The following is a 13,174-nucleotide window of genomic DNA, read 5'->3' as shown; positions in this document are numbered from 1 at the left end:
GTAATAATAATAACGAGGGAAATCTTTCTATTTTAAGCAACAATAAAAAAACACTTTTGATGTGCTCCTCAGCTATTCTTAAACTGATCCAAGTGGGTTTTCAGTCCTTTCATCTCCTTGACAGTTTGGGGTGGTTTTTTGACGTGACACCTGTCAAAGAGGGTGTCACGTAGAAGTTGCGTAATTGTGCGTCAATAGTTTATCTAACCTCCTCTTGTATGGTCTCCTCCTGACAATATGATTGGCTAGGACACTTTGACAGGACAGGGCTGTTATTAGTCAATCTGTCACTCTCTCAGCACTCTGTCCGGGTAGTGGGAAGACACAGGTTGTCAGCTCTTTTGTGTAAAGGAACGGTTGCAGCCTAGGCAACATGCAGCGTTGCTATGTGGAGACTAGTTATTAGCTTGCTGCTGAGTTGGGCTTTTAATGTAACGTTTAATAGACTTATCTTATATGCAGCTAGTTATTAGCTTGCTGCTGAGTTGGGCTTTTAATGTAACGTTTAATAGACTTATCTTATATGCAGATTTAGCCAAATAGCTGTGTCTAATAAATAGAGGACGTTCATATCTAGTCAATGAAACTGTGAATCGATTTACTCTAACTAACTGAGTTGTGTAAGCAGCTCCATGGAGAGTGGATCCGGAAATACACCACTGATCTCAAAACTGAGCATCACTTTCAAAGAGCGTGTCTGCAGATTCAATAATCGAGACTTCAAACACGGTGTGTGGCGCCGCATTTCCAAAGCACCATTAGGTTGCCTTTATGCGATGTCTGTCCCGGGTGGACCACATCGGTGTCCTATGAAGCAATAACCGTTTACACAACGTTTGTTCTATATTAAGGCGGGTGATTGTTATTAAGTTAACAGTTGCAGGGTAACTATTCAATTGGGTTTTAATTAACCGAGTCCGTGCAGTCAATAAATTGATTGCAAAATCACTGAGCCCGTAAAATCCTCACGCACCATGCGGGCTGACATCCGGTGAGGAGAGAGAGGGGGAGACCCACCGATGGGGAGTAGTGTCGCATTATGATGCAACAATAGATCTAGGATTCTTCTCCCTGTACATCATTTCAATAGGAGACAAAACGATACGGAAAGCTGTTTTCTCATGACACGCTGTGTGCAGCAGTCCTCAATGGTGCACGAGTCAGAACGGTGTTTTAAATTAAAAATAAATATGACGTGTGTTTAGTTCGGCTGACTGACTGTATAACGCATTGCTTCCAGTTTGACACATCATTCAGAGTTACATGTCTGGTCCATGCATCTCCTTCTAATGGAATGAAGCATTCTGCAGATAAAACTGAGCGCATCACCCCTCCTCTCTCTCTCTCTCTCTGTCTCTCTAACACACACACACACACACACACACACACACACACACACACACACACACACACACACACACACACACACACACACACACACACACACACACACACACACACACACACACACACACACACACACACACACACACACACACACACACACACACACACACACACACACACACACACACACACACACACACACACACCTGCGCTTCCCTGTAGCATGTTGCATGTCCAGTGCGCTGCCTATGGTTCTGAACGTGAAGACTGAGCAGCAGCCAAACGCTGTGAGAACTAGCTGTGAGACTGAGCTGCAGCCAAATGCTGTGAGATTGAGCTGCAACCAAATGCTGTGAGAACTAGCTGTGAGACTGAGCTGCAGCCAAACGCTGTGAGATTGAGCTGCAACCAAATGCTGTGAGAACGAGCTGTGAGACTGAGCTGCAGCCAAACGCTGTGAGATTGAGCTGCAACCAAATGCTGTGAGAATGAGCTACAACCAAACGCTGTGAGACTGAGCTACAACCAAACGCTGTGAGACTGAGCTGCAGCCAAACGCTGTGAGACTGAGCTACAACCAAACGCTGTGAGACTGAGCTGCAGCCAAACGCGCGGTGAAGACAGACATTAATGCCAACAGACGTCCATTCCTACCCGAGATCAGGGCTCATTCAACTAAACGCATATTGTCATTACAGCAGTTTACACGGAAGAATATCTTCTGGATTTCTCACAAACCGCAGCAGATCCCCCACCAATCCCATCAGAGGCACCGGGTCCTGTTTCCACTGCGCCACGGTGCGCACACAAACACAAAACACACACAAGCCCAGTGATGCTCATAATAACATGCAGGTGATTAATTCATGTTGACCAGATGCTAATTATAACATGCAGGTGATTAATTCATGTTGACCAGATGCTAATTATAACATGCAGGTGATTAATTCATGTTGACCAGATGCTAATTATAACATGCAGGTGATTAATTCATGTTGACCAGATGCTAATTATAACATGCAGGTGATTAATTCATGTTGACCAGATGCTAATTATAACATGCAGGTGATTAATTCATGTTGACCAGATGCTAATTATAACATGCAGGTGATTAATTCATGTTGACCAGATGCTAATTATAACATGCAGGTGATTAATTCATGTTGACCAGATGCTAATTATAACATGCAGGTGATTAATTCATGTTGACCAGATGCTAATTATAACATGCAGGTGATTAATTCATGTTGACCAGATGCTAATTATAACATGCAGGTGATTAATTCATGTTGACCAGATGCTAATTATAACATGCAGGTGATTAATTCATGTTGACCAGATGCTAATTATAACATGCAGGTGATTAATTCATGTTGACCAGATGCTAATTATAACATGCAGGTGATTAATTCATGTTGACCAGATGCTAATTATAACATGCAGGTGATTAATTCATGTTGACCAGATGCTAATTATAACATGCAGGTGATTAATTCATGTTGACCAGATGCTAATAATAACATGCAGGTGATTAATTCATGTTGACCAGATGCTAATAATAACATGCAGGTGATTAATTCATGTTGACCAGATGCTAATTATAACATGCAGGTGACTATGATGCTTTTGTTTTCATAAACAAATATCCAGTAGTGTAATATCCAGTAGTGTGTAATATCCAGTAGTGTGTAATATCCAGTAGTGTGTAATATCCAGTAGTGTGTAATATCCAGTAGTGTGTAATATCCAGTAGTGTGTAATATCCAGTAGTGTAATATCCAATATCCAGTAGTGTGTAATATCCAGTAGTGTGTAATATCCAGTAATATCCAGTGTGTGTAATACCCAGTAGTGTAATATCCAGTAGTGTGTAATATCCAGTAGTGTAATATCCAGTAGTGTGTAATATCCAGTAGTGTGTAATATCCAGTAGTGTGTAATATCCAGTAGTGTAATATCCAGTAGTGTGTAATATCCAGTCCAGTAGTGTGTAATATCCAGTAGTGTAATATCCAGTATCCAGTAGTGTGTAATATCCAGTAGTGTGTAATATCCAGTAGTGTGTAATATCCAGTAGTGTGTAATATCCAGTAGTGTAATATCCAGTAGTGTGTAATATCCAGTAGTGTGTAATATCCAGTAGTGTAATATCCAGTAGTGTGTAATATCCAGTAGTGTGTAATATCCAGTAGTGTGTAATATCCAGTAGTGTGTAATATCCAGTAGTGTGTAATATCCAGTAGTGTGTAATATCCAGTAGTGTGTAATATCCAGTAGTGTGTAATATCCAGTAGTGTGTAATATCCAGTAGTGTGTAATATCCAGTAGTGTGTAATATCCAGTAGTGTGTAATATCCAGTAGTGTGTAATATCCAGTAGTGTGTAATATCCAGTAGTGTGTAATATCTAGTAGTGTGTAATATCCAGTAGTGTGTAATATCCAGTAGTGTGTAATATCCAGTAGTGTGTAATATCCAGTAGTGTGTAACCTGTGTTCCTATCTGTGTTGCATCTCATGTAGGGGGAAAACGGAATGTGTGTTTATTCCTCTAAATGGTCATCATTACTGTTCACCTGCATGCGCAGTAGCACGCCCTTCAAACCGACATGTAGGTTTAACCCGCTATGTGTTGTGTAATCACTCTTGCGCACCCGGTGCTCTGCTCGGTGGGTGGGCGGGTTTCAGCATAGAACACAGAGCTTCAAGAGAATCCCCTCTTTTATGTCACACACCCGTGTGTCCTTATAAGGCAGGGGGATACCCTGCGTCATATCCTCTGTCCATGTTTGGGCATGATGCTACGCAGCGGGGGAATCCTCACGGACGTAGAACCAATGGCGGGAGGAGGGGTTACCTAGCAGCCAGAAAAGTATAAAATGGAGAGGCGCAGAGCAAACCGTATCATTCAGACACATCTACCGGAATAACGGAATACAGCAACCATTCAGTGAAGGACTTACCTTCCCCACTCCTCACCACTCCAAGGGAATCCCCACATCTAATCGAAGACTAATTTCATTATCTGTTTGGAGATTGATCAATCATTTTAATTGATTAATTGATTAATTACCCTTGGACCTAGCTTTTAATAAACAGAAATTTAGCTAACGTTTTCCCTGTCGTTTTATCGAGACCTTTACCGGATCCGTTAACATGCTGTTCACAGAGGAAGACATCTTCATGTCAGAGTTCGAGGACGCGTGCAGCGCCTGGGTGGACAGTGTCAGCTCAGGCAGTGACAGTACAGACTCTGATGTCGGATCTCCAGCACAACAAGGTGGGTTTCTCTCTAGATTCTAATCCCCTGGCTCCAAGGATCGATGCATTATCAATAACATTTGAATGCATAACTCATAAAGAATGCTACTGTATTCTCTAGTAGCTATTGTGCAATTGTTTTGTAGTCAAAAATACATAGGCTATAATTACATCTTGTTCAATAATATGTTACTTATGTAATGCCATGCAGCTAGAAGTCCCTCTTCGCCCAATGCTTGCAGCCTTTGCTAATGTAGCCTATCAGTTTATATAACGATAATAACCGCAGTTGTGTTGTCTCTCTCTCTCAGGTTGTGTGTTATCCCCGGGGACCGACGATTCGGATTTCTTCTCCGACCTGAACGACTGTTCCTCAGACAGCCTGTCGCCTCCTCTTGCCTACACCGGGAGCTTCTACACGGAGCCGTTACCGGGCACGGTGCCACCCTGCAGCACAGAAGCCCTGCTCAACATGATCACGGAGATAGTTGGGATCTGCACGGTGGAGGACGAGACTCCGTCTGCCTCCCTCCCCGTCTCTGCCACACCCTGCTCGGCCATGAGCGTTGCCTCTCCCCCTATTTACTCTCCCTCCATGGAGTCTGTCTCCAGCGGATACTGGAGCCAGGCTCTGACCGAGATTCCTTCTCCTTCCTCCGGGGTGGACATTCAGACTCCCACCGCTGCCCCTGTGGTGGTCAAGAACGAGTTCAACAGCAACTGCGATGGCTGCGACAACGACCACTTCTCCCACCCTGGTCAGGATGCCTCCTCCCCGGGCAGCTTGGAGCAGCTGTTCCCGCTGTCTGGTCAGTCTCTGGATCACCAGGTAGATGTAAAGGAGCTTCTGGACTCTCTGCTGCTGACTGACATTAAGACAGAGTGTATCATCAAACAGGAGCCGTGCTACGTGGGAGACTGGACTCAGAATTACCCTGTACCTGTTAACGGGATCTACGTCAACGATAGCTTTCTGGTCAAACCGGAGCCTCTGGAGTTCCAGACTGGGGCCTCAGGACCACAGCAGCTGGACACTTCCAGCGACCTGGCCACATTCACCGCCTCTCTCTCCTCCTCCTCCCTGGATGCCATCCTCTCCTCCCTGCTGCCCAGCGTGTTCCCGAGGAGCAGGGGGGTGCACGCCACCGCTGGAGCAAGTAAAGCGACGGCCCGCTCCAGCAACGGGGCCGTGAAGGTGAAGCCGTTCCCGTGTCCAATAATCGGCTGTGAGAGGCGTTTCTCGCGCTCCGACGAGCTCAACCGCCACGTGCGCATCCACACGGGCCACAAGCCGTTCCAGTGCGCAATCTGCCTGCGCAGTTTCAGCAGGAGCGACCACCTGACCACGCACACGCGCACGCACACTGGAGAGAAACCTTTCTCTTGCGAGGTGTGCGGGAAGCGGTTCGCTCGCAGCGACGAGAGGAAGAGGCACGGACGCGTGCACGTGAAGCAGCAGCTGAAAGCTCAGATGATGGCAGCCTATCATCTGGCTTTCCCCAGTGGAGTTTGAACTGAACTCTAACTCTCTAAAGGCTTCGTGGCCCTGAGTTTAATCTGCTCTTTAGAAGGCTTCGGTTGGTTCTACTGGCTTCTGTTGGTTCTAATGGCTTCGGTTGGTTCTACTGGCTTCGGTTGGTTCTACTGGCTTCGGTTGGTTCCGTCTGCCTGGTAACGTTGGCTATTGGCCCGGTTCAGTTGGAGGTGTTGACTTCAAAACGGGCCATCGGTTGAAAAATGGTGGAAAAGTTTCAACGGGAAAGAAAATAAAATAATCTCGTCTTGTCGGTTGGACGTGGAACTGTTTTAGAACGTCTCTGGTACGTTGTCTTTGACATTATATCTGTCTGTTTGACTATATGTTGTGCAAAACAGCGGAAATGAACAGAAACCATTGAACTACGAGAGGATAAGTCGGTTTTCAGTGAGTGGACAGCTCCTTGTCTGCCAATCCGAACAGACTGAATCATTCAGCACATGTTTTGTCACTCGACAGTTCTGATTGTAAACTGGTACAGTTGTCAGAGTTTTTTGTGCAACATTGCATGACATTGTTTTACATTGATATGTTGATGTATATTTTATTATATAAATCTCTAATGTTAGGAGTTGGAATGTAAATTATCTCTACTTCGAATCACATTTCTAGCCTTGATGTTGACCATATAAACCTATATTTTATCATTCGAAATATATATTTGAAATCTTCATAACCAAAACATTATTTATATTCTATTCTCTCAATTGTATTTTTCTACCTGTGTGTATATATATATATATATATATTTATATTTGAAACGTCCTCTTTCCTGTGATAAACATTCTCTATATTCTTTCGGAACTTCCATAAGAACGTTGAACAGTCACAGATGTATTATGACATCATTCCTCTAACCGATAGATTGTTCCCGGGTTAGGTGGCTCGTTGCTGTGCTCACACCGGTGGTTAACGGTCATTCATAACAGGGGTCTTGGAGTTTGATTGTACTTTCTACATTCATACAAGACTCACCGGGAATAAAAAACAACAATATTCAACATTGTAGTTGATGAACCAAGTAGCACACATTGCTGTGCGTTTACGTACAATCAGTTCAACTGCTAAACTCTTGTCTTGTTTGAGGCATGAAACGCAGATCTGTTTCGGTTTCAAATGGAAGACCTTGTGTTATTTTGTTGCATGATGGTTATGAATTAAAAAACAGTGAAATGACACGTGAGACGTTTCTATCGATTATCTACTTTATTCAGTACACACACACCACACACACACCCTGTGTGTGTCTCGCACGCCTATAGCGCCCCCTACTGTCTGACAAGTACTACAGATCCATCGTTGCAACTTATTATATGAAACTATTTTGGGTCAATAAAAAGGCAAATAACATCCACAAATAAGGTCCATCAAAAAGACACAGCAGATAGACTATCGGACTATCCTACACAGCATATAGACTATAGGACTGACCTACACAGCAGATAGACTACAGGACTAACCCACACAGCAGATAGACTATAGGACTAACCTACACAGCAGATAGACTATAGGACTGACCTACACAGCAGATAGACTATCGGAAAATCCTACACAGCAGATAGACTATAGGACTAACCCACACAGCAGATAGACTATAGGACTAACCTACACAGCAAATAGACTATAGGACTGACCTACACAGCAGATAGACTACAGGACTAACCCACACAGCAGATAGACTATAGGACTAACCTACACAGCAGATAGACTATAGGACTGACCTACACAGCAGATAGACTATCGGGCTATCCTACACAGCAGATAGACTATAGGACTAACCTACACAGCAGATAGACTATAGGACTAACCTACACAGCAGATAGACTATAGGACCAACCTACACAGCAGATAGACTATCGGAGTAACCTACACAGCAGATAGACTATCGGACTATCCTACACAGCAGAGAGACTATAGGATAAACCTACACAGCAGATAGACTATAGGACCAACCTACACAGCAGATAGACTATCAGACTGAAATACACAGCAGATAGACTATAGGACTAACCTACACAGCAGATAGACTATAGGACCAACCTACACAGCAGAAAGACTATAGGACCAGCCTACACAGCAGATAGACTGTAGGACTAACCTACACAGCAGATAGACTATAGGACTAACCCACACCGCAGATAGACTATAGGACCAACCTACACAGCAGATAGACTATAGGACTAACCCACACCGCAGATAGACTATAGGACCAACCTACACAGCAGAAAGACTATAGGACCAGCCTACACAGCAGATAGACTATAGGACTAACCTACACAGCAGATAGACTATAGGACTAACATACACAGCAGATAGACTATAGGACTAACCTACACAGCAGATAGACTATAGGACTAACCTGAACAGCAGATAGACTATAGGAATAACCTACACAGCAGATAGACTATAGGACCAACCTACACAGCAGAAAGACTATAGGACCAACCTACACAGCAGATAGACTATAGGACTAACCTACACAGCAGATAGACTACAGCATATAGTAGACTAACCTACACAGCATATAGACTAAAGGACTAACCAACACAGCAGATAGGACTAACATACACAGCAGATAGACTATAGGACTAACCTACACAGCAGATAGACTATAGGACTAACCTGAACAGCAGATAGACTATAGGAATAACCTACACAGCAGATCGACTATAGGACCAACCCACACAGCAGATAGACTATAGGACTAACCTACACAGCAGATAGACTATAGGACTGACCTACACAGCAGATAGACTATAGGACTAACCTGAACAGCAGATAGACTATAGGACAACCTACACAGCAGATAGACTATAGGACTATAGGGACTAACCTACACAGCAGATAGACTATAGGACCAACCTAAACAGCAGATAGACTATAACCCACAGAGCAGATAACCAACCTACACAGCAGATAGACTATAGGACTAACCTACACAGCAGATAGACTATAGGACCAACATACACAGCAGATAGACTATAGGATCAACGTACACAGCAGAGAGACTATAGGACTATAGACTATAGGACTAACCTACACAGCAGATAGACTATTTGACCAACCTACACAGCAGATAGACTATAGGACTAACCTACACAGCAGATAGACTATAGGACTAGATAGACTATAGGACCAGCCTACACAGCAGATAGACTATAGGACTAACCTACACAGCAGATAGACTATAGGACTAACATACACAGCAGATAGACTATAGGACTAACCTACACAGATAGATAGACTATAGGACCAACCTACACAGCAGATAGACTATAGGACTAACCCACACCGCAGATAGACTATAGGACCAACCAACACAGCAGATAGACTATAGGACCAAACTACACAGCAGAGAGACTATAGGACCAACCTACACATCAGATAGTATATATGACTGACCTACACAGCAGATAGACTACAGGACCAACATACACAGCAGATACACTATAGGACTAACCTACACAGCAGATAGACTATAGGACCAACCTACACAGCAGAGAGACTAAAGGACTAACCTAAACAGCAGAGAGACTATAGGACTAACCTACACAGCAGAGAGACTATAGGACTAACCTACACAGCAGGGAGACTATAGGACTATAGGACTAACCTACACTGCAGAGAGACTATAGGACTAACCTAAACAGCAGAGAGACTATAGGACTAACCTACACAGCAGAGAGACTATAGGACTAACCTACACAGCAGGGAGACTATAGGACTATAGGACCAACCAACACAGCAGATAGACTATAGGACCAACCTACACAGCAGGGAGACTATAGGACTATAGGACTAACCTACACAGCAGATAGACTATAGGACCAACCGACACAGCAGAGAGACTATAGGACTAACCTACACAGCAGATAGACTATAGGACCAACCTACACAGCAGATAGTATATAGGACTGACCTACACAGAAGATAGACAATAGGACCAACCTAAACAGCAGAGAGACTAGAGGACTATAGGACTAATCTACACAGCAGATAGACTAAAGGACTAACCTACACAGCAGATAGACTATCGGACTATCCTACACAGCAGATAGACTATCGGACTATCCTACACAGCAGATAGACTATAGGACCAACCTACACAGCAGAAAGACTATAGGACCAGCCTACACAGCAGATAGACTATAGGACTAACCTACACAGCAGATAGACTATAGGACTAACATACACAGCAGATAGACTATAGGACTAACCTACACAGCAGATAGACTATAGGACCAACCTACACAGCAGATAGACTATAGGACTAACCTACGCAGCAGATAGACTATAGGACTAACCTACACAGCAGATAGACTATAGGACTAACCAACACAGCAGATAGACTACAGGACCAACCTACACAGCAGATACACTATAGGACTAACCTACACAGCAGATAGACTATAGGACCAACCTACACAGCAGATAGAGACTATAGGACTAACCTACACAGCAGATAGACTATAGGACCAATCTACACATCAGATAGTATATAACCTACACAGACTGACCTACACAGAAGACTAGGACAATAGGATCAACCTACACAGCAGATAGACTATAGGACTAACATACACAGCAGATAGACTATAGGACTAACCTACACAGCAGATAGACTATAGGACCAACCTACACAGCAGAGAGACTATAGGACTAACCTACACAGCAGAGAGACTAGAGAACTAACCTACACAGCAGAGAGACTATAGGACCAACCTACACAGCAGATAGTATATAGGACTGACCTACACAGAAGATAGACTATAGGACTGACCTACACAGCAGATAGACTATAGGACTAACCTGAACAGCAGCATAGACTATAGGACCAACCTACACAGCAGAGACTATAGGACTATAGGACTATAGGACTAACCTACACAGAGCAGATAGACTATAGGACCAACCTACACAGCAGATAGACTAAGGACTAACCTAAACAGCAGACATACTATACTGACTACACAGCAGAGACTATAGGACTATAAGACCTACACAGCAGATAGACTATAGGACTATAGGACTCACATACGCAGCAGACTATAGGACATAGACTATATGACTAATCTACACAGCAGATATACTATAGGACTAACCTACACAGCAGATAGACTATAGGACTCACATAGGATATAGACTATAGGACTAATCTACACAGCAGATATACTATAGGACTAACCTACACAGCAGATAGACTATAGGACTAACCAACACAGCAGATAGACTACAGGACCAACCTACACAGCAGATAGACTATAGGACTAACCTACACAGCAGATAGACTATAGGACCAACCTACACAGCAGATAGACTATAGGACCAACCTACACAGCAGATAGTATATAGGACTGACCTACACAGAAGATAGACAATAGGACCAACCTAAACAGCAGAGAGACTATAGGACTATAGGACTAACCTACACAGCAGATAGACTATAGGACCAACCTACACAGCATATAGACTATAGGACTAATCTAGACCGCAGATAGACTATAGGACTTACATACACAGCAGATATACTATAGGACCAACCTACACAGCAGATAGACTAAAGGACTAACCTACACAGCAGATAGACTATAGGACCAACCTACACAGCAGATAGACTTTCGGAATGACATACACAGCAGATAGACTATAGGACTAACCTACAGAGCAGATAGACTATCGGACTGACCTACAAAGCAGATAGACTATAGGACTAACCTACACAGCAGATAGACTGTAGGACCTACCTACACAGCAGATAAACTATAGGACTATAAGACTAACCTACACTGCAGATAGACTATAGGACTAACCTACACAGCAGATAGACTAAAGGACTAACCTACACAGCAGAAATACTATCGGACTGACCTACACAGCAGGGTAGACTATAGGACTAGCCTACACAGCAGATAGACTATTTGACCAACCTACACAGCAGAGAGACTATAGGATTAACCTACACAGCAGATAGACTATAGGACCAACCGACACAGCAGAGAGACTATAGGACTAACCTACACAGCAGATAGACTATAGGACCAACCTACACAGCAGATAGTATATAGGACTGACCTACACAGAAGATAGACATTAGGACCAACCTAAACAGCAGAGAGACTAGAGGACTATAGGACTAACCTACACAGCAGATAGACTAAAGGACTAACCTACACAGCAGGTAGACTATAGGACTATAGGACTAACCTAAACAGCAGACATACTATCGGACTGACCTACACAGCAGGGTAGACTATAGGACTAGCCTACACAGCAGATAGACTATAGGACTATAGGACTAACCCACACAGCAGATAGACTATAGGATTAACCTACACAGCAGATAGACTATAGGACTGACCTACACAGCAGATAGACTATAGGACTAACCTGAACAGCAGATAGACTATAGGACTAACCTACACAGCAGATAGACTATAGGACCAACCTACACAGCAGATACACTATAGGACTAACCTACACAGCAGATAGACTATAGGACCAACCTACAAAGCAGATAGACTATAGGACTCACATACGCAGCAGATAGACTATAGGACTAACCTACACAGCAGATAGACTATAGGACTAACCAACACAGCAGATAGACTACAGGACCAACCTACACAGCAGATACACTATAGGACTAACCTACACAGCAGATAGACTATAGGACCAACCTACACAGCAGAGAGACTTTAGGACTAACCTACACAGCAGATAGACTATAGGACCAACCTACACAGCAGATAGTATATAGGACTGACCTACACAGAAGATAGACAATAGGACTAACCTGAACAGCAGAGAGACTATAGGACTACAGGACTAACCTACACAGCAGATAGACTATAGGACCAACCTACAAAGCATATAGACTATAGGACTAATCTAGACCGCAGATAGACTATAGGACTTACATACACAGCAGATAGACTGTAGGACCTACCTACACAGCAGATAAACTATAGAACTAAAGGACTAACCCACACAGCAGATAGACTATAGGATTAACCTACACAGCAGATACACTA

General features: G+C 43.5%; 1 protein-coding gene across 1 annotated transcript; it reads left to right on the top strand.

Moving 5' to 3' along the window:
• Window positions 1-4,266: 4,266 nt before the first annotated feature.
• LOC135509875 (early growth response protein 4-like) lies at window positions 4,267-7,321 on the top strand. The gene is made up of 2 exons (XM_064930707.1): window positions 4,267-4,625; window positions 4,918-7,321. Exons 1-2 carry the CDS (start codon window positions 4,502-4,504, stop codon window positions 6,117-6,119), a joined length of 1,326 nt encoding a protein of 441 aa, XP_064786779.1. The 5' UTR covers window positions 4,267-4,501; the 3' UTR covers window positions 6,120-7,321.
• Window positions 7,322-13,174: the final 5,853 nt, after the last annotated feature.

Source organism: Oncorhynchus masou, chromosome 23 (genome assembly GCF_036934945.1).
Source record: "Oncorhynchus masou masou isolate Uvic2021 chromosome 23, UVic_Omas_1.1, whole genome shotgun sequence".
NCBI lineage: Eukaryota > Metazoa > Chordata > Actinopteri > Salmoniformes > Salmonidae > Oncorhynchus > Oncorhynchus masou.
Note: the sequence above shows the minus strand (reverse complement) of the source record. Positions and strands in the feature narration are given on the sequence as shown.

Coding starts and splice junctions, on each gene's coding strand:
- LOC135509875 (XM_064930707.1), top strand. CDS start 4,502: ATGCTGTTCACAGAGGAAGACATCTTCATGTCAGAGTTCGAGGACGCG. Junction 4,626..4,917: donor CGGATCTCCAGCACAACAAG/GTGGGTTTCTCT, acceptor TCTCTCTCTCAG/GTTGTGTGTTATCCCCGGGG.